Source organism: Pollachius pollachius (genome assembly GCF_949987615.1).
Source record: "Pollachius pollachius genome assembly, chromosome: 9".
In the NCBI taxonomy this organism is placed as follows: Eukaryota; Metazoa; Chordata; class Actinopteri; order Gadiformes; family Gadidae; genus Pollachius; species Pollachius pollachius.
In genome coordinates, this window is record NC_136942.1 from 2,605,148 (window position 1) to 2,630,447 (window position 25,300).

At 49.4% G+C, this 25,300-nt stretch overlaps 2 protein-coding genes across 2 annotated transcripts in view; both read right to left on the minus strand.

Moving 5' to 3' along the window:
* The window catches only part of jph3b (junctophilin 3b), a gene marked incomplete at both ends in the record, with an annotated part of 9,902 nt that extends 2,950 nt beyond the window's left edge, over positions 1 to 6,952 (minus strand). The window contains 2 exons of the mRNA XM_079742764.1: positions 4,454 to 4,638; positions 6,571 to 6,952. Coding sequence (XP_079598890.1) covers positions 4,454 to 4,638; positions 6,571 to 6,952 — 567 coding nt within the window. The remainder of the gene's footprint in view (positions 1 to 4,453; positions 4,639 to 6,570) is intronic.
* Positions 6,953 to 13,155: 6,203 nt separating this feature from the next.
* On the minus strand, positions 13,156 to 23,269 carry klhdc4 (kelch domain containing 4). Its single transcript, XM_079743127.1, has 13 exons — positions 23,089 to 23,269; positions 22,703 to 22,794; positions 22,413 to 22,491; positions 22,200 to 22,298; positions 21,192 to 21,328; positions 20,881 to 20,973; positions 18,139 to 18,301; positions 17,645 to 17,723; positions 17,228 to 17,436; positions 16,361 to 16,583; positions 14,986 to 15,168; positions 14,682 to 14,852; positions 13,156 to 13,660 (listed from the first exon to the last, which is right to left on the minus strand). Exons 1-13 carry the CDS (start codon positions 23,185 to 23,187, stop codon positions 13,494 to 13,496), a joined length of 1,794 nt encoding a protein of 597 aa, XP_079599253.1. The 5' UTR covers positions 23,188 to 23,269; the 3' UTR covers positions 13,156 to 13,493.
* Positions 23,270 to 25,300: the final 2,031 nt, after the last annotated feature.

Consider the following 25,300-nt stretch of genomic DNA (forward strand, 5'->3'; position numbering starts at 1 on the left):
CCCCCAACAAACACACACACACACACACATTGGTATACAAAGTGAAGTGTGCATTACAATAGTGCTGGGAGCGCAGCGCGCCCGTGCCCGTCTGTGATGTAACAGCTCTCTGATTCATTCTGTAGTCCACACAACACAAGCTGCATGCCCATATAAGGACTACAACCCCTGTTTCCTTCGTGGATTTAATTTCCTGTTTCCCTTTGCACCTGTGTAACGCGATGCATGTGCACGCACGCTCACGCACATGCATCCACGCGCGCACACACACGCACGCACACACACACGCACACACACGCACACACACACACGCAAGCACACACACACACGTACAAAGGTAATGAAAAATAGGACGATACTTGGCTATTGAATCTGTTATGATTATATATGAACTATGCACTCATAAGTAAAATAGAATTACACACACTAATGAATTCCGGAGAGGAGCGGCACTTGTGCACATTTAGTGCGAACAAAAACACTCAGGAACCCATGCAGCTGGCCATCACATCTGGACAGGCCTTTGTAATCACTGTGGCACACAGCTGTGCAGCCATATGACACTTCAAAGACCACACACACACACACACACACTCACACAAATAATATAACAACACAACACACACAGGAACAGAGACACACAACACCAGGAGCAGGTAGGGTAGTAACTAAGGGTTTGAGCGAACAAAGAGAATATAGGAGAGAGAGTAAAATGAAAAGAGAGAGTGTCTTGAGGTGGAATACCTAATAACTCCTCCTGAGGTCTGAGTGAGCCTACGTGCACAGCGTTCTGCCTCAGTGGAGAGCTGTCTTCCCAGTCTATCCACCAGTTTGATGCGGTTGTATGTCAGCCACTGAATAAGATGCATTTCAATTAAACCTACCCACACTGTAGGTGGGGTACAATACCCCAGCTGGCGGTATTGTAATCAAACTATAGAGGATGTGATATCTCCCCCCCCCCCCCCCCCCTATAGTCGAGTACATTTGAATCCATTATTCATGGACTGGTAATGAGGTCTGGCTCAGGACTCACTTAGCAGGGAGCTCTCCTTGGTGCTGAATTATAAACCAGAACAGGCCACTGGTCTCAATCCCAGCATAACCATTCTCCCCTTCATAGACAGCCATGTTGGACCATTCTGATGTCCTTGGGGGGTCGGGGGGGTATGCGCGATGCGGAGGACATCTATTCATTCATCGTCGTATCAGAAACTAGAATGTGAAATCGGCGAGAAGCAGTAGGTTTAGTAAACGGTGTAGTGAGCCGCGTGTGTGCTGCCTAACATAGTTGACATGTTATCTTCCTACCATAGGTAACATGTTATCTTCTTACCATAGGTAACATGTTATCTTCCTACCATAGGTAACATGTTATCTTCCTAATATAGTTAACATGTTATCTTCCTAACATAGGACACATGTTATCTTCCTAACATAGGTCACATGTTATCTTTCTAACATAGGTAACATGGTATCTTCCTAACATAGGTAAAATGGTATCTTCCTAACATAGGACACATGTTATCTTCCTAACATAGGTCACATGTTATCTTCCTAACATAGGTCACATGTTATCTTCCTAACATAGGTAACATGTTATCTTCCTAACATAGGTAACATGTTATCTTCCTACCATAGGTAACATGTTATCTTCCTAATATAGTTAACATGTTATCTTCCTAACATAGGACACATGTTATCTTCCTAACATAGGTCACATGTTATCTTCCTAACATAGGTAACATGGTATCTTCCTAACATAGGACACATGTTATCTTCCTAACATAGGTCACATGTTATCTTCCTAACATAGGTCACATGTTATCTTACTAACATAGGTCACATGTTATCTTCCTAACATAGGTAACATGTTATCTTCCTAATATAGTTAACATGTTATCTTCCTAACATAGGTCACATGTTATCTTCCTAATATAGCTAACATGTTATCTTCTTAACATAGGTCACATGTTATCTTCCTAACATAGGTCACATGTTATCTTCCCTACATAGGTTACATAGGTGTGTGTGTGTGTGTGTGTGTGTGTGTGTGTGTGTGTGTGTGTATGTGTGTGTGTGTATTCGTTCACACTCGCATTTGTTTCTTTTCTACGCCGCTACTCTGCTGCCCCTTGAAGGCTATCATTTTATGTATCACCATGCGATTTGCGCCCAGCATTGATGACCGGCTCGATATTCTGAGTTGCATTAGCAATCGGCTTCAATTGAAGTCGGATAAAAAAAAAAAGCGCTGTCATTTGTGTGGGCCTAAATGGGTCAAATTCACCAAGGCTGTTATTTGACAGCTGACTATATTGACTTGAATGCCACAGGCGGGAATGAAAAAGCACCAGGAAGTCAGAGCTTCAGAATTGAAAATTATTAACATCATTATTAACATGTTTCCCAATTAACTTTTCTGATTGGTGGAGTCATAATTAAAAGTCTGTGTGTGTGTGTGTGTGTGTGTGTGTGTGTGTGTGTGTGTGTGGGGGGGGGGGGCGGGGTTGTGAAGAGGACAGTGAAAGAGAGAAGGTAGAGAAAATATTACAACAAATTAAGGGGAGAGGAAAGGATTCAGTCTGGTTGTTTTCATGAAAGGTTTTTAAGGTTTCAACTGCAATACTGACACAACTTGTCTTTTTTTTTTTTCCGGCTGGACTGAATGCCAATAGGAGTTTACTAGCTTATCTCCAGGGCCATTAAAACAGAAGCACAGGATTAATGTCTGGTTCAGAGTATGCAGCTGTACGGCCGGTCATGCTGCATGTGACCAAGACGTCAGCTGCAATCAAAAGGAGCCGGGCCTTCTGCCTTGCAGAGCGGGAGAGAGAGCCCGCCTGGTTCCAGCCTGGCTGAGGGGCTGATGGAAGAGTCCAGCCGGGGTCCGACCGTGAGCACACACGCCTCCGTGGTGGGTCAGCGTGCACACGGGGCCACCGGCCCTCACCACAACAACGCCCTCGGTTGATAGACAGACGTGCAGGAGGGCACTGTTACTTTAGAATGGAAAGGTGTGGAGACAGTTATTACATACCGACAGACTGACAGGCAGGCAGGGAGTCAGACAGACAGACAGACAGACAGGCAGAAAGGGAGTAAGGCTGGATGGGCGTCAGTCTGACAGACAGACAGACAGACAGACAGACAGACAGACGGACAGACGGACAGACGGACAGACGGACAGACGGACAGGCAGGCAGGCTGGGAGTCAGACAGACAGGGAGTAAGGCTGGATGGGCGTCAGTCTGACAGACAGACAGACAGACAGACAGACAGACAGACAGACAGACAGACAGACAGACAGACAGACAGACAGACAGACAGATAGATAGATAGATAGATAGATAGATAGATAAATCTCTGTCTGCTTAATTCACTGTACGTAGAATATTATCCGTTTTTGGGTGGGGGAAGGAAATCTGATCTCTATTTGAGGATTATATGTGCGGTTGTAAATATCATATCAAAACGAGGCCCTAGACGTGGACGTTAGCGAGATGTCCCGCTGGTTTCTCCGTGACATCCTTGCTGGAAAGGATCTGAACCTTCCTCTAACGATTCTCCCTTACATTACCAAATTTAAAAGACAACAACGCGTTCCGCTAGCACTCCTACTTAGAGCCAACCGAATCCAAATCATTCCTCATTCTCTTTGAACATTCCTCCTCCCGGCCCTCCCAGATAGTCATAAGCTTGGGAAAGCTTGTCCGTCTGTGTCCGTCTGCGGTAATAGAAAGTAGCGGACGAGGATCCCACGACGAGGACTTAACCTGGAGTTTAAACAACCTTGTCTATAAAACCAGCGGATAACTCTTTCCCTGCACAGTAAGGGTAATGGTCCTCTGATTAACACTTCTTGATAAAACGCAAAGCAGAACGTCTTGGATACACAGAGCTTAACATGCTATTTAATTATCCCAGCTTTTAAATACCGTGCGTCAAACTTAACCAGCTTCTTTGAGACAAAAGACTCACCGCCCCCCTGGACCCTACACACACACACACACACACACACACACACACACACACACACACACACACACACACACACACACACACACACACACACACACACACACACACACACACACACACACACACACACACACACACAGCAACACTCCTGGTGGTGCGACCGAAACTAGTGAGACTTTTATGGTTATATGGGAACCTAGCTGCTTCGTTTAAAAATCGTTCGTTCTTCGGATTGGATTTCTCTGAGCTAGTTCAACATCCGATAAGCTTCAGAAAGTTCCACACCCATATCTATTTTCAGTGGGATAAAGGAGTGTTGGATAAAGGACAGCTCTGATGTCTCCCAGGTGGGGGGATCGACGTTGAACCAATGAGTCGACGCTCCCAGGCGGTCATGGATGGGCGCCCAGCGTGGTTAAATGGCGTGCCATCCATTAACGGGGACGATGAGGAACGCTGTGACTCATCTCACCGGGACCTTCGCAGTCAGCGCCACAGAACCATCCCCGCGATGGTTCACATGGCCCCTCCAGGAGCCGTCTGGGAGGGGGTGGGTGACGGTGAGCTGAGCCGTCCTGGGGGTGACATACGGGCTCAACACTGCCATGCCATGGAGGTGGCTCCCCTTGTGACTAGAACTCCCGTCCACGGCACTTACTGCACCTCAAAGCAGTCACGACAATCCCTGGCTTGGTCTATGCTTAATAATCATTCTGCCATAAGATTGTCTCTCCCCCCCCCCCCCCCCCCCCCCCCTCAGACTTGACTTACTGAGTCAGTTGACGAAATGATTCAGAAATGATTGGTTGCCTGTTAATTTCATCATTCTGCTTCACTTCTCTCCCTCTGTCTGTCTCTCCCTCTGGTTGGTAATCAGTAAGCTTAGCCGTTCGTCTCAGTAAACACCATTAGCTCCTCCAGCAAGCCAGCCCGGCCAATCGGAGCTCAGCCCAACCGGGGGACTAACCAATAGCAGCGCGGAATATTGAGCCCCTTGTGACACCGTGACCCGCTGCATGTCAGCTAACGTTGCTATGGAAACACTACTGTAGAAAGTACTGCTTCATACGCGCAGCGGAGCGATGGAGAAGGGAGTGCGTTCAAGTGAGAGCGATCGAGAGAGAGACAGAGAGAGGAACAAAACAAATGGATGATAATTATAAGCTTTCGTAGAGAACACACACACAATGATCTGATTGCAAGGTTAAAAATGATAAAAATGTCAAATTATAGTATATGTTGAGTAAGGTAGGAAGGTTTTTTTCAATTAAACTATTCACATCTGAATTAGAGGGGGGTCTGGGAGAATTGAGAGGGAGAGAAACAGAGAGAGAGAGAGAGAGAGAAAAGAGAGAGCAATAGAGAGAGGATGAGAAAGAGAGTGAGAGAGCGAGAGAGAGAAAGATTGTGAGGGCGGTTCAGGATCGGTCATCGTTCAGGAACAACGCAACACATCCAACTGGTCACACTTCTGGGACCTGTTGAATGAATGCAATCTGGGACTGCATTCATTTTGACTCAAGTGCTCAACTCTTCACAGCAGAAGTATTCAGGAAAAATCTCGGTCCCAGTACCTCGGCTACAGCACTGCTAGCACTGAGCCAACCCCTCCACAACATCCCAAAACTCCCTTTTAGCTGTAAGACTCTACTTTGGGGCTGTCTAATAGCATGATAACATGTCTCCAAAGAAGACAGTACTGAAATGATCAACAAAATCCTTTACCAATGAATCAATTCATGCTCACAGGCGTCTTTTAATTTCTCCGTCCATTTATCCATCCATCCCTTCCAAGGGTCCATATTACGTCTCTATGTGTTTGGTATGTGTGTGGGTAAGGGCTTTTACAATGTGTACGGTGTTTAGAAGGATTTTGGGCTTGGTCTTTAGAAGTAGGATGGTTGATACCACTTTGTATCAACTACCAACTATATGTGGAATCCAACATGACAGCTCAACGCAGCGCAGCACTGGAGCTCCATCGAAAGCTGCTGGTGTTGTTCAGGACTATTGGAATGGAGCCGGTCCTTCAAGCGCCAGCCCCGACCCTCCAATATTCCCCCCAAGGCTCCATGGCCTGGATTCAGCACCTCCAAATAAACAGCATGTCCTTTTGTAGAGGAGGTTGAAGGGCTGATATAAAGCAGAGGGTGAGAGAGAGAGCAAGTCATGGAGAGAGAGAGAGAGAGAGAGAGAGAGAGCGAGAGAGAGAGAGAGAGAGGGGGGGAGAGCGAAAGAGAGAGAGACAGAGAGAGGTGGGAATGATGAGCAACACCTTTCCTTAAGCTACCTCTCGGTCTGTGTGTGTTTGTGTGTGTGTGTGTGTGTGCGTCTCTGCGCCAGTGTGTCTCCTTGTGCCACGCATTACTGGCGTGTGAGCGCGTGTGTCTGAGCGCGAGCTCCACAGTGTGTCAACAGAAGCAGCCCACCTCTCTATCCCTCGCCGATCGGCAGGACAAACAGACTCCCTTTGCCACACGTCCGGTGAATCATTCGCCATAAACATTTATAAAACCCCCATGGACGCCCTGGTCGCCACGGCGACGGGGACAGCGGCAGGGTGGGGGGGGGCGGGCAGGGCGCTCTTACCTCCGTCCGAGTAGGTCTCGGTGCCGTAGCCGTCCTGCAGCCCGTTGTTCCAAGTGCCCTCGTATTTGCCGCTGGTGCCGGTGCTCTCCCGCAGGCCGTAGCGGCCCTTGAAGCCCTGGTTCCACTCGCCGCGGTACACCCAGCGGCCCTTGTTCTCCACTCCCAGGCCGTGCCTCTTGCCCTGGGCCCAGGTCCCCTGGAAGGTGTTGCCGCTGGGCCAGGTGTACACGCCCAGCAGCTCGAAGCCGTGCGCCCAGGAGCCACAGTACTCGCCCTGCCCCTTGGGGCCCGTGCAGATGCCGTGGCCATGCGCCTTGCCCTCGTCCCACCCTCCGCAGTAAGACCCCCCATCGTCAAAGTTGAACCTGCCGCCAGTGGACATGCATGAAACAGGTCTTGGCAATTCCCCCGAAGCCTCTGGAAAAAAATGCCAAAGAATCAAAGCCAGGAGAAGGAAGGGGAGGACCAAAAGAGAGAAATGGAAAGGGAAGAGGAAAGGGAAATGGATCGGTGTTGTGGAGACCACGGCTGGTCGGCTGGGGGGGGGGGGGGAGGTAATGAGGTGGAACGGCTGCTCGGGGTCTGTGGGTGAGGAGGTCAGAGGTGGGAAACCCCCTCCCCACAATCCAATGAGCGGTAACCCGGTGTCACCGTCGCTGTCTCTTTACCGATTAAGGAACAAAAAAAACAATCAAATACAAAGTAGGCGTGACCAGTCGAATGTGTCCCCCGCGGAGACGTGTCCGGGCGTCCAGGTGAGGTGGGAGAGGGAGGGGGGGGGGGGGGGTGGGAGGGGGGGCGGTTGTCCAGCCAGTCACACCATCCTCTCTGCCGTCGCCCTGGGGCAGCTCCGTGTGGCGGCTAGCACTCCGTTCCCGGTCTGGGGACGACGCCGGTGAAGGGAGGCGGCGAGAGAGGCACCCGGGCTGCCATCGCTCTCCCTGGTTCTCTCTCTTAACTCACCGTCAGAGCGCCTACTTTCCTGGACCCCTGGCCCGGCAGGCCATCCCTCAGCCTGGGACAGTCAAACACAAACAGAAACCCTCCAGCACCACGGCCTTCCCCCTCCGACTCTGTTCCCTCCCTTCCGCTCGGAGCTCGACTCCCGGCTCGTCCTGGCAGGTGATGCCCCTCACAGCTCCTCGGTTAGGAAACAGCTCCTTCTGTCCGCCACCCCCACCCCCCCCCCACGCCCTAACCCCCCAGGAACCGTGGAAGCCCTGTCTTAAGACTTCCTGGTCGTCGCCCTGAGGCCTCCGAGGCGCTGTCTACGGGGGCGCGGGTGTTCATGCGTGGTTTCACGTACGTGAGGATCTCCAGAGTGCAGGTGAGTCAAACTCCTGTGTGCTCACGCTCATCCTCGGTAATCCCTCCGCAAAGAGGCGGAACAAAACCACAAACCGGGACGCGATACACCTGGATCTGTAGCCTGCTACCGCGGTCACGGAGACAGCGTCACCTCGTTCACCCCGAGCCACTTCTCCGCCGACGGATGCCCGGGTGCACGTACCGACGCCGCTGCCATAGCACCGCGAGAGGCAGGGAGGGAGGGAGGGAGGGAGGGAGGGAGGGGAGCAGACACCTGGTAGACTTCAGCAGATCGCCTGCATCTCTTCTCTTGTTGCTATTCGTACCGGGGTGCTAGAGAACAGCAATGCAGGCTCGCTGTTGGCTTGTGCGCACACTCGCACACACGCATCATATGGAAGAAAACAAACACATGCACACACACACACGCACGCACGCCACGCACGCACGCACGCACGCACGCACGCACGCGATGGCAGAAGCTTTACCGGCAGCAAGTGGTCACGCGTGCGAGAACGGAAACAAACAAGCAAATTGATAATTTTTCTCCTGGTATGGTTTGGCTCCTATCTCTCCCTCTTCGACTCTCCCTCGGCGTGTTGAAGGTCTTTAATCCATAAGTGGTTTAGCGTCTGCGTGGGCTGTGTGGAGGCAGTCTAGTGGATAGAACAGCATCCATCATATGATCCTGTTAGGGTCTTTCCTGTCCTCATCCCCTGCCCAATCTCCATGTCTTCCCGTGGAGCCACTGGCTGACGTTCCTCTGCCTGCCGTGGTAGTCTTGTTGATCCCCGCTGCCGCTGTGGCTTGATGTCTCTCTCTCTCTCTCTCGCTCGCTCGCTCCCTCTCTCAGGAAATCTGCCTGGTGGAGGGGACTGTTCCAATGCAGCCAGAAAACACCCCTGCCACCGCCTGCTGAATAGCATGTTCCAGCTCTTAAAGAGACACACACACACGCACACACACACACACACACACACACATTGTACATATAAGGTGTTCTTTATGTCCTGCTAGCTTGTTGTTCATCACCTGTAGCTGGTGTCTCTCATCTTCTCCTAAGCCTCTATCTTTGTCTTTTGTCAGTTTGATTTTTCTTTGCCCTCCTGATAATATAGCTCTGAGACGTTGCATAACGCATGAACGTCTGTTTGTATTACAATCTATCTGTGAATTATTACCTCATCATCTGGGATAGCTCCTCTTCCCTAGGCATACGTTCTAATTTCTTTGGTCATCATGTGTTTTATTCAATGATATCCATATATATACTAATTACAACATAGATCGTCACGCGGAATCGATCCTCATAAGACGTTAATATGGCAAGTCCATCTATGAAGACTATCTATGACCTGTGCCTCTTTATTTATTTTATTCTGCACACTGCAACTCTTAGTTAAGCTCGAGTTGTTGGGATGATGCAGTCTGTGTTCTGAGAGGTCTACAGAGAGCGGGCTACTTGGACCCGGGCCATGCTGATCTGCTCACCAGAGAGCAGGATGTTGTTTGAGCTCCAATAAAACCCATAGCACGCCTTCTGTCCACCGGACTCCCTTTACCACCACCTCCTCCTCCTCCTCCTCCTCCTCCTCCTCCACCTCTACACACATGTCCCCCACCCTCCATACTGCCTGTAATTGGTCCACAACAACACAGGAACGATCCCATTAGTAGAGGGTGATCTGTAAATATTTAGTACCAGTAAAACATTCACTATTGATACTATTCGAGACTCGTTTCGGAGCTGAGATGGTGAGAGATTATGCGCATTTGCACGGGTTCAGCCTTCATCCAGGACCACCACAACGACACGGATATGGGAGGATGCTCTAGGCGGCATCAATACGCCCACACATCCAGTGGCTATACTGGTCCCCGTCGAAATCCACGATTTTGTGTGAACACACAGATTTCAACATCGGGTGGCCTTCACTCCTTCACCATCGCACCCCCCCCCTCTCTCCCCCTCACCTTACCCTACCCCCCCCCTCTCTCCCCCTCACCTTACCCTACCCCCCACCCCCCTCTCTCCCCCTCACCTTACCCTACCCACCTAAGCCCCCCCCATGTTCTGCCTCATCTCCCCCCGTCGCCCTGCTTGCCGTCGGTGCCCTTGTCCTTCTGTCTGGGAAGAGCTAAGCCAATTCCAGAGCAGATTAACAGTAATAAAATCAGCGCTCAACCCGGTGGATTAAGGCCTCTAAACACACTGGTAGTCTGAGCAGGGGAGGGGGCGGAGGGGGGAGGGGGAGGAGGAAGCAGAAGGAGGCGAGTGGCCGGAGGGCAGAGGCAGGAAGTGCTGGTATGCCTGACGGAGCGGGGAGTGACTTCCTGTGCCACAGATTAGCGGCCCTGCCAGGACGGTACAATGGACACATTTGGGAGACCGCGTGCGCTCAGCTCTTAAACATGCTCTCCTAAATCCTCCTGTAATGCGCAGCGTAGCGAGGAAGTGGTTTACCACGAACAAGGCTATCCCGCGGCGTGGCACGGTGCGCTGGCAACGCCCCCCCCCCCCCCCCCCCCCCCCCCCCCCCCCCCCACGGATTCCCCGTTGATTCGCCAAAACCACTTCGCTAATCTCATTGGTCACTCACAAACATTGAGGACGTTGTTGATTGAGCCGTTGAAGGGGAAGATGAGCCCCAACTGAGTGAATTATTTTAAACGTATGCATGTGAGAGTTCAAGCTGTAACTTTGTGCGTCTGAACCATCAAGGGGGTTCTGTGAGATTACACATTTCTTATCTCATCCGTAATTGGATGGTACCTTTAACGAGCTGAGACAATGAGTTGGGGTGATTCCCATTAGCGGTATTCATTCTGATGGCAGGCGGTGATAGAAAAGGACTCCAGACTGATCTGTATTCCAGCGGTACGGGTGTGGGTTCAGCCCGGGTCAGCAGAGAGCTCTGCAGACCTAGGTAGGCGGAGCTATGCGCTCCTACACGGGCGGATCGTATTTCTAAAATACTCGCCGAAATCTATTCTTAGAAAATAAGGTGCACCAGCAGCTCTGGAATTGTACAACTGACTGAGTAGTGACGTAGCCACATGCGCTAATTCGGTCGTCCTCTCACTGTCTCCGTCTCACTGACACACACACACACGCACGCACACACACACACACACTGACGTGGGCATGATGATTGGACGGCAGGCCTCCGCGTCACCAGTGGACCCCAAAAAAAGTCATACGCTTTAGTTATTTATGAAGTTCTTTTTTTCTCTCCCATCGTAGTCGAACGGAAAAAGAACTGAGGGAGGGGGAAAGGAGGTGGGCACGGAGGAAAGAGAAATAAAGGAGAGAAAGCCCCCCACCCCCACCACCTTCATCTGTCTCCTCCACAATCTATTATTCATCAGCCTCTCCTTGTCCCTCCTTCCTGTATGCTGATGGGGGATAAAAGAGGTCAGGGAGGGTGATAGGCTGATGCCCGCAATGATTGATGTCTTCCCCGACATATCGCCCTTCTCTCTCTCTCTCTCTCCTTCCTCAGCCTGATCTGCCTCCTCCTCTCTCTCTCTCTCTCTCCTTCCTCAGCCTGATCTGCCTCCTCTCTCTCTCTCTCTCATCCCTCCTCCTCTCTCATCAGCACCACATCCTGCGGCCCCGTCATCTCACACTCCTACTCTCTTCTTTATCCTTGTCAACGATGCTCATCTCTCCTGCGTATGTCGTCGTGTTCTCTTTGTCCCGATGGAATATTTTCATCCTCATCCTCATCATCATCCTCCTGGTTCTCGTGCCTCGTTCGGCCAGCACACACCTCAGCCCACGGAGATGCCGCTGTTTCTGGTCGAAGACGCTCTCAGACAAAAGAAAATACAGTTCTACCGGCGAACTATAGAGGGCACAATATCCCAACCTACCACAAGGGCTGTATAGACTGATAATTATTGTTCATACACTTTTTATGGTGGCGTCATTGCAGGACAGACACAGGTGTTGCTGTGTCGTGGGTCTGTTTCTGTAATAAACATGCAGGGCACGGCTCATAAACCGAATGAGTAGAGAGGACAACGAGTCAAATCAGCCTGTCTGTGAAATATTTTCTTAAAGGTTTATCGACGTACACCGTCGAAAAGCTGCGTCAAAGGTTCCTATGCTTGTGATCTATGTCGTCACAGAATCAATCCCAGACTGTTTATGGGGTAATCTTTGTCAACTTAACTCTGAACACTGTGGTGTGGTTAGAGTAATACGGCAAAAATTAACAAAGTCACGAAAAACAACATTTGTGTTGAATTTATATTAAAGAAAAAGCCTAAACAAGCCCTTATTAGAATATAAATCATTTTCAACCCTCAGGAAAATAAATACACACCTATTATGGCCTATCAGGATACTTTGTCTATCATTATGCAATGTTTGAAAATTCTAGTAAACAAACATACCACACCTTTAATAAGGCGTTTGATATAAACACTATTAAAACCTAATGAACCTGCTGCATGTCATTTCTCCCAAGCATAACTTTCCTATCGACGACCCAAACAAATGTTTACCTGTTGGCAGGGCGTAAGTGCAGGATATGATGTCATTAAGACACCAGGTTAGGATGACGCATAGGGCCGCACTAAGATTCCACTGTTGAAGACCTACTTCTACATCCAGGTCCAGGATTAAATCACATTTTGGCCGGGGGTAAAAATATTCTACCCAATTAAATACATGAAATAGAATCAGTGGAAATTGCTTGTCAAGTGAGTGACGAAAGATATTTGTACTTTAAGATGTCTACCATCCTTCTTTCCGTTATTCGATACGGTTTCTTAAATTGCAATCTGTGAAGGAAAAATTATTTCCTTCACACCGTTAACTTACGCAAACGATATTTTAAATAATTGCAATGAAGTAGTAAATCTTACCCATTTGGCCCCGAATGACATCTCGCTACAACATTTAGCAGGTACTTAATGTTCATGCAGTTCCAAGGCAGTAAAAAATATCCTTAATTGAGAGCTAAATGAGCTATTTGATTGGTCTATTTTGCCTATATGCAGGATTAACGGACCCTTGTAGTTGGTATTCGTGTCGTGGTTTGAAATCACAGTGCCAGACCAAAATGAGAAACATGCTAGCCGTAGAAGAGCAACTAAGTATGTATTATCGAGAAGATTACAACTTCGTTGACTACGTAAAATGTCTCTCTTGAATTACTTATTGTAAGAAACGGCCACTAGAGGGGGCAGATGTTCTATAAAAATCACATTTTACTTTCTGTTATGGCACAGGATTGACGAAGACTTGTTTCACAAATGCAACAGGAAGTCCTTTAATTGTTGAAATGACACAATAAAGAAAATTGTAATATTAATTGTAAACATTTAGTTTTGGCAGAGAACTGATATTGTGTTTCATTTAAAAGATGTATAATCAATCTGTATCATAAATCAACCCCATCTTAATGAATTTAAGTGGAGAATCTCAACCAGGATGGCAGATCTAATATGATGGTGCATGGTGGAGTCGCCAAAAAATATATATATATAAAAAGAACCGTCTCAAAAGGATTTGATAAAACATTGAAATACAATGAAATACATGCACGCACACGCACACACACGCACACACACACACACACACACACACACACACACACGCCTTGCTATTGATCTTCATAGAAGACTTTAGCCATTGCAAGGCCAACCTTGCCCACTTTCTTGTCCTTGGCCTCGGGGCCCATGTTAACCCGGGCCAGGCCCACCCAGTACTGCTCTGTCCTGGCCTGGTAGGCCTCCAGCACCTCCTCCTTCTGTACGGGGGGGTGGTCCGCTGGAGACGGGGGGGGGGGGGGGGGTTACGGTGGGGTAGTAGAGGGGGACTGAGGCTGTTTCCCAAAGTGGAGGCTGCAGCCTTGCTAGAACACGTCCTTGCGAGTCGCGTCCCACGGAGATGGGGCTAGAGCGCTGCCTAGCGTTTGTAGCGCTCAGAGTTTGGAACGACTTGCTAGGGCGGAAGCGGAAGCACTTCCGCTTTTTAAATGTTGCTCCAGTGTTAAACATTTTAATGTTTGAGTTGTTATCGGTGACAGCAATGCGGCGCAAAATATCTCTTAAAAAGCGGAAGCCGAAACGCTTCCACACTAGCAAGTCGTTCCAAACTCTGACCGCTACAAACGCTACATGACAATTTCAACAATTCAAACGTTAAAATATTTAACACTGGAGCAATATTTAAAAAGCGGAAGCGCTTTTTAAATATTGCTCCAGTTTTTACATTTGAATTGTTGAAATTGTTATTGGTGACAGCAGTTTGTTTAAACACCAGCTACTTGCATATTAAAACAAATCAATCTATGCAAAATATAGCCTATCATTACGTTGCAAAAACATTTGAAAGAAATCGCACGGGTACATTTTTTGCATTCACATGACTCATCTATAAAAAGCAATACGGCGCAAAATATTTCTGAAATGTTCAAATAACTTCACTTGTGTAAAGCAACGTGCATTGCTTTCTACCCGCAATTTTTAAATATCCCGCGCAGGGTGTGAACGCAAAGGATTGTGGGTATTTTGGCTCGTTGAGGATCCATCCTTGAAAGACCTCGGAATTCTCAAAAATAAAGGGCGCGAATTTCAGAGCGTTCCCAACACCGGAACAGTGTTCGTCGGCGTTCTATGACGTAGCGTCCTTAAAGGGGCGGCCGTCGAGCACGCTTCCTTTGCTCTGGGAGACAGCCTAAGACTTACCGCGGACAGTGTTGACGTGACTCTTCGAAATGTGTATATATGACAATTAAAATAGTCAAGCGCAGGCCAGATAATTTATCTTTTAATTCCCACACTATTACCGTTATCGTCTTCATCGCTCTCTTCGTCAGATTCTTCCTCCTGCTCCTCTTTGGCTCCGCCTCCTTTGGCCCCTTCTCCTTCGCCTTCTTCCCGCTCTTCCTCCTCCTCTTCCTCCTCCTCCTCCTCGTCCTCATCCTCAGAATCAGACTCCTCCAGCCACACCTGAGTCTCTGCGTTGGAGGAAGGAGAGTACGAATATGTGTTTGTACACATTCACCCGTACGTGCATCGCATCAGCATCCTGTGTGTGTGTGCGCGCGTGCGTGTCCGCACGTGCATGTGCACGTGCACGTGTCAACTCACTGGGATCCATCTCCACCAGTACCTCCCACTGCTCCATCTTGTTGAGGTCCAGGCAGTAGAAGTCGTTGAGGGTGAACTGCCGGTCGCCCACCTCGAACATGCCCCCGTACAGGTACAGCTTGCCCTGCCGCACCGTTGCCATGGCGCTGCTGCGCGAGCAGGGCTCCACCAGCGTAGCCCAGGCTGGGAGGGGGGGGGCAGAGGTGTGAGAGGAGACACTCATCTGGGTCCAACTCTGCTAGAGCAAGACTAGAGTGACACCCCCAGTAGAGAGAGAACCCCCCACACTGAAGGGGATAGAGTGAAGCCCCCAGTAGAGAGAGACCCCCCCACACTGAAGGGGATAGAGTGACACCCCCAGTAGAGAGAGAACCCCCCACACTGAAGGGGATAGAGTGAAGCCCCCAGTAGAGAGAGACCCCCCCACACTGAAGGGGATAGAGTGAAGCTGGTTTCTGGTCATCTATTCTACTGCAGATTTCTATACATCTGGGAGGGTGGATGAAGCTTTCAGGAAGGTGCGTAACGCTTGTTTTATGCACATGTTCGTATAAATGGTGTTGATTTTAAACCTTTATAGACACAAGCATTTCCTGGAGGGAAGACTTTATCTCGTCTTCCCTCCAGGAAATGTTGGTGCAGGCTGAATATTTGTTTGTTGTTAGCTCTGTTCTACCTGTAAGCCTTAATCAGTCTCCTGTTCCTCATATTGTCCTTGTGTTATTGCAGGGTTGGAAACAGGATGCCCACTTAATTCTAAGCGCTGGTACTGTTGACTCCTAATCAATATCTTATCGTCAGTTGTCACAGCAACCAGACAGCTGCCATTGCTTGTTTAGTTTTTAACATCGCTACCACCGTGGAGCTACTGGCACGTACACAACACCTCATCGACCACCCCAACAGACTATATACACATTATCAACGACACCAACTGACTGTATACACATTATCAACCACACCAACAGTAGGGCTGCTCGATTATGGGAAAAAACATAATCACGATTATTTTGGTCAATATTGAAATCCTGATTATTCAAACGATTATTTTCGAGTTTGAAAACATGTTGTATTTATTCAGCATGTCTCTCTCAATTCTCTCAATTTCGCCTTAAAAAAATACGCAAAATGGTCAAAAAGACAATGTTCAAATCTAAAATGATACACAGATATGTATGAAGCTGTTCTGCACTTTCTATAAAACATTTAAAAAAAAGTACTTTTTTATTTTTTGAAAAACTCGACGTTAATTTTGTGACGCCAAAATCGAGATCCCGATCAAGAGTCGATGAATCGCCCAGCCCTAACCAACAGTCTGAAGCAGACCACATCCACATCACCATCACACACACTAAACAAACAGGCCGCCACACACCTTCCTCATCGTCTTCCTCCTCTTCGTCCTCCTCCTCCTCCTCCTGCGGTCCGGGGATCACCTCCTTGATGGTCATCACCGTGCCGTCCTCGGCAACAATCTCCTTGACGACCTCCACGGGGCCCTGGGCGCCCCCCTCCTCCCTTCCCCCTCCCTCCGCCTCCTCCCCCCCTCCGGCGGCCTTCCTCCCCCGGCGCCTCTTCTTCTTCTCCGACCTGGTCCCCTGCCGTGGGGGGGGGAGAGCAACGATGGTCAATATTGAGATCATGAATATTATAGAGACAGAAAACAGAAACACGATGCAGTTATTCAGCATTTCTCTCAGGAAGAAACCCTTTGTACCTGAGAACTTTGAAATTTCCCAATAAAAGAAATACACTAAATGTTCAAATAGAAAATAATGTACAAAAATGTATCCACCTCTTCTATTTCTCTGAAATATTTGTGAATAAAATAAATAAAAGATAATCGTTTCAACTCGATTATATTCGTTTTGAGATCGTTGATTTATTGCCCAGCCCTGATACGTACCCCGAGTTACCCCAATACGTACCCTGAGCTGCCCTGATAGGTACCCTGAGCTGATTAACTGCCCTGATACGTACCCTGAGCTGATTAACTGCCCTGATACGTACCCTGAGCTGATTAACTGCCCTGATACGTACCCTGAGCTGATTAATTGCCCTGATACGTACCCTGAGCTGATTAATTGCCCTGCTACGTACCCTGAGCTGATTAATTGCCCTGCTACGTACCCTGAGCTGATTAACTGCCCTAATACGTACCCTGAGCTGCCCTGATACGTACCCTGAGCTGATTAATTGCCCTGCTACGTACCCCGAGATGATTAATTGCCCTGCTACGTACCCTGAGCTGCCCGGGGTACCAGCGGTTCTTGCCCGCGTCGTACAGGTACAGGTCGTTGTAGAAGTCTCCCTCCAGCGTCTCCTCGTCCTCCTCGTCACACACCCCCCCGAAGAGGACGGCCCTCCCCCCCGGCCCCACTGCCAGCGAGAAGCCCGACCGGGGCGGGGGCTTGTTCCCCGCGGGGTTCACCCTGGACCAGGACCACTTCTCTGGGGGGGGGGGGGGGGGACAGGAACAGGACACAGTGTTAATATTGACCATTCACCTGGTGACCTGGGAAAGGTGTCTGGGCCGAGTACAAGACCCCCGTAGTGTTCAGCTGTTATATGCAGTCTGTCTGTCTGTCTGTCTGTCTGGGTGAACAGGGCGTGTTAACATAACCTAACCCCAATGAACCTGTCCTCTGGTCGGGTTTACCTTGGTCGTCCTTCGACTCTCGCTTCAGGAGGAACATGTCAGAGTGGATGGTCCCCTTCTCCACGTCCTTCTTGGCTTTCTGCATGGGAACACACACACACACACAGCACAGACACACACAGCACAGACCAGACACACACACAGCACAGACACACACATACACACAGCACCAACCAGACACACACACACACACACACACATAGCACAGACCAGACACACACAAAGCACAGACACACACACACACACAAACAGCACAGACCCACACACACACACACAGCACAGACACACACACACACACACACAAATTAGGACAAATACAGAAAAGTAACCTCAACATCACCATGATAAAATAGAGACTGAAAGTAAGACAGTCAAACAGAAAACACACACACACACACACACACACACACACACACACACACACACACACACACACACACACACACACACACACACACACACACACACACACACACACACACACACACACACACCAGTTTGGAGTAGCCTCCGTAGACTATGACCCCGGAGGCGTCGGGCGTGCACGTCATCTGGCAGGCGGAGCGTGGCGAGGGGGCGGAGCCAGAAGGAGAGAGGCGGGACCAGAGGAAGGAGTCCAGAGAGAAGGCGTGGACGTCGTTGTAGTAGATGAAGTCCCTGACGACAACAACAACAACAACAACAACAACAACAACATGCGGACGGGCGTAAGAACGGGGTCGGCTCCGCTTAGGGGGTCCAGCGGGGTGACCTGTAACCGGAAGGTTTTGGATTTGATCCCCGGCTACTCCCGGCGTGCCGAGGTGTTCCCGAGACAACTAAAGTGTCCCGGCCGTCCCGGCCGTCAGGGTCTGGATGCGTGTGTGAAGTGTTTTGGATGAAGGCATGCCACAATGCAAACGTAACAATGCTGGGTGACATACACAACGCATACAATGAGAAATAATACAAAATAAAGTAATATATCAAAGTGTCTAATGTGACGGCATGATCAAAGAAAAGCAAAACTAAAGGATTTTTTGCAAAGTGACGATTATGCCTTCTGCTGCTTCTGGGTGTTTTTATCAGCCCTTTGTTTATCATGTGGGTCCCTTAGCGGGCCCTTCTACTGGTGCCCCCTCGGACCAGTGTGATGGCTGACTCCTGCCTCTCAGGGACCAGTGGGATGACTGACTCCTCTCAGGGACCAGTGTGATGACTGACTCCTCTCAGGGACCAGTGGGATGACTGACTCCTCTCAGGGACCAGTGTGATGACTGACTGCTACCTCTCAGGGACCAGTGGGATGACTGACTCCTCTCAGGGACCAGTGGGATGACTGACTCCTCTCAGGGACCAGTGGGATGACCGACTCCTCTCAGGGACCAGTGGGATGACTGACTCCTCTCAGGGACCAGTGCGATGACTGACTCCTCTCAGGGACCAGTGCGATGACTGACTCCTCTCAGGGACCAGTGTGATGACTGACTCCTGCATCTCAGGGACCAGTGTGATGACTGACTGCTACCTCTCAGGGACCAGTGGGATGACTGACTCCTCTCAGGGACCAGTGGGATGACTGACTCCTGCCACTCAGGGACCAGTGGGATGACTGACTCCTGCCTCTCAGGGACCAGTGTGATGACTGACTCCTCTCAGGGACCAGTCCGATGGCTGACTCCTGCCTCTCAGGGACCAGTGTGATGACTGACTCCTCTCAGGGACCAGTGCGATGACTGACTCCTCTCAGGGACCAGTGGGATGACTGACTGCTACCTCTCAGGGACCAGTGGGATGACTGACTCCTCTCAGGGACCAGTGGGATGACTGACTCCTGCCACTCAGGGACCAGTGGGATGACTGACTCCTCTCAGGGACCAGTGTGATGACTGACTCCTCTCAGGGACCAGTGGGATGACTGACTCCTGCCTCTCAGGGACCAGTGGGATGACTGACTCCTGCCTCTCAGGGACCAGTGTGATGACTGACTGCTACCTCTCAGGGACCAGTGTGATGACTGACTCCTCTCAGGTACCAGTGTGATGGCTGACTCCTGCCTCTCAGGGACCAGTGTGATGACTGACTCCTCTCAGGGACCAGTGCGATGACTGACTCCTCTCAGGGACCAGTGCGATGACTGACTCCTCTCAGGGACCAGTGCGATGACTGACTCCTCTCAGGGACCAGTGTGATGACTGACTCCTGCCTCTCAGGGACCAGTGTGATGACTGACTCCTGCCTCTCAGGGACCAGTGTGATGACTGACTGCTACCTCTCAGGGACCAGTGTGATGACTGACTCCTCTCAGGGACCAGTGTGATGGCTGACTCCTGCCTCTCAGGGACCAGTGTGATGGCTGACTCCTGCCTCTCAGGGACCAGTGTGATGACTGACTCCTCTCAGGGACCAGTGCGATGACTGACTCCTCTCAGGGACCAGTGCGATGACTGACTCCTCTCAGGGACCAGTGCGATGACTGACTCCTCTCAGGGACCAGTGTGATGACTGACTCCTCTCAGGGACCAGTGTGATGACTGACTCCTCTCAGGGACCAGTGTGATGACTGACTCCTCTCAGGGACCAGTGTGATGACTGACTCCTCTCAGGGACCAGTGTGATGACTGACTCCTCTCAGGGACCAGTGCGATGACTGACTCCTCTCAGGGACCAGTGTGATGACTGACTCCTCTCAGGGACCAGTGTGATGACTGACTCCTCTCAGGGACCAGTGTGATGACTGACTCCTCTCAGGGACCAGTGCGATGACTGACTCCTCTCAGGGACCAGTGTGATGACTGACTCCTCTCAGGGACCAGTGTGATGACTGACTCCTCTCAGGGACCAGTGTGATGACTGACTCCTCTCAGGGACCAGTGCGATGACTGACTCCTCTCAGGGACCAGTGCGATGACTGACTCCTCTCAGGGACCAGTGTGATGACTGACTCCTGCCTCTCAGGGACCAGTGTGATGACTGACTCCTGCCTCTCAGGGACCAGTGTGATGACTGACTGCTACCTCTCAGGGACCAGTGTGATGACTGACTCCTCTCAGGGACCAGTGTGATGGCTGACTCCTGCCTCTCAGGGACCAGTGTGATGACTGACTCCTCTCAGGGACCAGTGCGATGACTGACTCCTCTCAGGGACCAGTGCGATGACTGACTCCTCTCAGGGACCAGTGCGATGACTGACTCCTCTCAGGGACCAGTGCGATGACTGACTCCTCTCAGGGACCAGTGTGATGACTGACTCTTACCTGGTGCTCTCATGGAAGCCCCCGAACACCAGCAGCTGCTTCTTGCTCAGAACCATCCGGTGACCACTCCTCCCAGACGGGGCGCCTGTTGCTCTGGACGGACACACACACACACACACACACACACACACACACACACACACACACACACACACACACACACACACACACACACACACACACACACACACTTGAGGCTTATGGGATGACAAACAACCTCCTAGGCCGTGTTCACCCAGTCTAGTCCCACAACACTCGAGCAGCGATCCAATCAGCTCATCCTGATCCGTCCCCCCACCCCACACACGTACTTGATGTTCTCCCAGGTGTGGGTGGCAAGGTGCAGCACCCAGAGGTCCTTGTAGTGGTAGAACTGTTCCCCGTCAGGAGAGGCAAACTCTCCCCCGAACACCCACAGCTGCCCCCCGCCCTGGGGCACCACCACCGCCTGGGGAGAGAGACGGGAGTCACTGCAACCCTTCACCGCTCAAACCGCCTCCCTACGTTTGGATGTCTTCTATTCCATTGACGGCGCTGTCACACCGAAATTGTACCGGGGGCGAAAACTGTACAGGCCTACGTAATCCGCGTTCGAAAATTGCAAACCTGCCTGGCAACGGACGATCGCGTCGAACGTTGCCTGGCAACGGACCGTCGCGTCGAACGTTGCCTGGCAACGGACCGTCGCGTCGAACGTTGCCTGGCAACGGACGATCGCGTCGAACGATGACGTAGGAAGGTTCATGAACATTTGCGAACATTCGCGCTCATTCATCGTTGAGACGAAATAACATTAAACAGGTAACACTTATTTTACAAATTACATTCATTAGCGTTGCTAACTTTATATTTGTATTGTATTTAAATATTTAATTAACATTGAGCTAGTAAACTGAGTGTATTAACACAAGCTAGCTAGACTATGATACATTTTTAACACTCAGTTTACTAGCGAAATTCAATACAATACAAATATAAAGTAAAAACAAGTGTTATCTGTATTATGTTATTGCATCTTTGGCAACATGAGATCAAATGTTTTTTGAAACCTGCCTGGCCAATCGCGTCGAACGATGACGTAATGTTTCGAACGCGGTACAATTTTCGCCCCCGGTACAATTTCGGTGTGACGGTGCCACTGCTCAGAGCCCAAAGTTAAACATGCTTTAGTTTTTGTACCATAGGAAACCAACGGTTAAGTGGGCATTTTGTTTAAAGAAAAATGCCCTTCTGTGTGATAATAAAATATATAATAAAATATGCATCTTGTATGTACATTTGAGAAGGTGTTGTTTATCCAGCTGGGGGGAGGTTCTCACCTGGTGGGCGCAGCGCGGTGGAGGAGGGTTGGGGATCTCCGACTTCACCCAGCTGTTCTTCTTAATGTTGTAGAAGTACAGCTCGTTGTACAGGTAAGTCTATCAGGGAGAAGCAGAGAGCCGGCTTCACCACAGCACGTTCACACAGGTGGGCGACATCAGAGGGTACGGGACAAGCCCTTCGCCACACATGCGCAGTTACGGTGTCACTACCTTTTTCCCATTGAAGAATTCTCCCCCAAACAGGATGAGTTCATCCTTCTCGGGGTGGGGAGATAAAGATGCATTAAGCCTGGGTGACAGACAGACAGACAGCAGACAGACGGACAGAGTGTCAAATTATCGATCCTGGATAATTTTTTAATTCCCATTTAGGAAATCCCAGCAAGGGCGTTCAAATCTTTAAAACAACAAAGTTCATCTCATCGTCTTAAGTATGTTATTTTGGGGATTCATTAGTACATAAAGAGAGATTGATCTTGATGTAAACGTTAATGGGTAACCTGGGCGATGGAGGCGGACATTCGGTTTCCACCACCTGGGTCTTCTTGGCATCAAGGTTCTGGAACTCGGCAATCAGAGCCTCTAAATCCTCCTACAGAACGGGAAAGAACAATCAATGAGGATATAAAGAACGATGATAAATCAGGCTGAAGGTTCATTTAATGATCGGAAGAAACTGGGCTAAAATGTAGCTATTCTGTTACTGTATAAACAATAGCTGACATAGTTAGTTTATAATACATGGTTTACAACCAGATTAAAATAAACAATGCTGAATATAACAGCTATGCCATTGTATCTCCCTAAAGATACAACTATAAGTACATCATAGAGTTGGTGGTGTTGCGTTGTGCTGTGTTCAGCATCATGGTACCGAGAGCCCTACCTCCTCGCGCTTGGATCTCTTAGAAACCTTCTTCTCCATTTTGGCAGCTGTCTTCTCCGCTCCTTTTACCTTCTTCTCTTTCTTACCTTTTTTAACCATCCTGATGCTGAATGTTTCCTCAATTGAGTAATTTTAAACTAAAATCAAAACCACATGGAACCATGCACGGGACAAGCTCTAAACAAACTTTTACGTCAGTGGACGTCTACTTCCGGCAACAATTTTGACGTACTGCAAGAGTGAATATCCCACAAGCGCCACCTGGTGCACTGGCAGAAACAACTTTTAATTTTATTTATTCGTATCAAACATCAGGTGGAGAGACTAGGGGGGCGAAAGTGTAGATTGTTATTGTGTTGTGTGTATAGACGTGAATCGCTGTTGTAATGTGTGGAATGTGCTACATTACATTTCAATAATTTAGCAGACGCTGTTATGCAAATTGATTTAAAATAAGTGCATTCAACAATGCCGATACAACACAGAAATTGTAAGAATAGAGTACATAAAAAGCATTACATTGGTGAACTGCCTTTGCTTCTGTTGCATGTTTCCATTTACGTCTGCAGAGCAAACATAGCCACTGGAGAGCAGTCTTGTGTTAGTATTCAAGCCACGTATTACTATTCTTCCAGCCACATGCACATTAATGATCCAGTCGAGTGTATTTTAAGTGCCACCAGGCCAAATGTCATTGAAGCTACCTAGTATCAAGTGTCACTTTTTTTTCGTTCAGGCTCAGACTGTTCTCAAAATAATGTCATCTGTAATACTGTAATATTGTAATTACAATATTTTGAGATCTTTTGGGCAAGACTTCCCAAGTTGGCAAGACTTCCCCCAAGTGTGGCAATGATATTGCCGCACTTGGGGAGACATGCCCAAAAATCTTTGAAGCGTTGGCCCAGCTGTTCTGTCCAACGTAGGTCTGTGACGGCCGTGGTGAAGTCTAACTGTGATAAGGCGGTTCCTATGCACTGTTTAATGACAAATAATTAACCAATCCACTGTTCAAAATCTAAATTTACCTTTACACTTCTTCAAACATGGCAATTGGTTACATAATATAGATAGATCACTGGTGTTGAAGTAAATTTGTGTATCTCCTTCTAGTTTTCCTTCAAGTTCAACACACACAAACACCCACACAAAAGACACACACACGCATGCACATACACACACACACACTATTGTGTGTTCTGTCCACGCGGTGTGGCGGTTGTGTATTTATACGTACACAGGGGAAAGCACGTGGCCCGCAAGAGGACAACGGAGAGGCTCATGTGGGCACATGAGCAGCATTCTGTCACCCCTGCAAGGCCCCACAGGGCAGTCACACTCTCCTCTCTGTCACAAGTTCTATACAGCGCAGTCAAGTGGCACATTCCCCCCCCCCCCCCCCCCCCCCCCCGACCAGTACACCCTGGACCCTTTCATCATTCACTGAGGAGGAGGAGGAGGAGGAGGAAGAGGAGGAGGAGGTCGCGGAGAGGAGCTGGCTCTGGGAAATAGTTCAGTTGGAATTGGAGTCCTAAAGTAATGGCTCCTGTCCTGGGACACTTTTGCAACACGTGTACCCGAGTGATAAAATGTGCACGTGAATAGATTGCACGCTAATATTGTGGCTGCATTCCAAATACGTACTGCAGCTACCCTTACAAAGAACATACTGTTGCACACAGTATCACACAGTTACTACCGGTGTCTGCAGGGTGTGTCTGCAGGGTGGGAGAACCAATGCTATGCTGCAAATAGAGGGAACCAGCCAGAATACAGAACCGCACCGTGTTACATATAGAGGGAACCAGCCAGAATACAGAACCGCAGCGTGTTACATATAGAGGGAACCAGCCAGAATACAGAACCGCACCGTGTTACATATAGAGGGAACCAGCCAGAATACAGAACCGCACCGTGTTTCATATAGAGGGAACCAACCAGCAAACCAGGAGCCATGCTGGAGCAGTTCTCCCTGACACACGGCTTTACTGGCCTCCTCCAACAACAAGGACACAGGAAGTTGTTTAAAAACTGTTTATTGAAGAGTTGGGATGTTTGCTACACAAGGAGCCCGTGTTCCCTTCTGCCGTGTCAGAGTTCTCCCCAATGGTGTGTGGTTTTGGCTAGAGTCCATTGATTAGCATGCACAGCCCAGACTCACCCACCCCAGGGTCAAATCAGTCTAATCCATAACAGGTGAGGCTCATTGCAT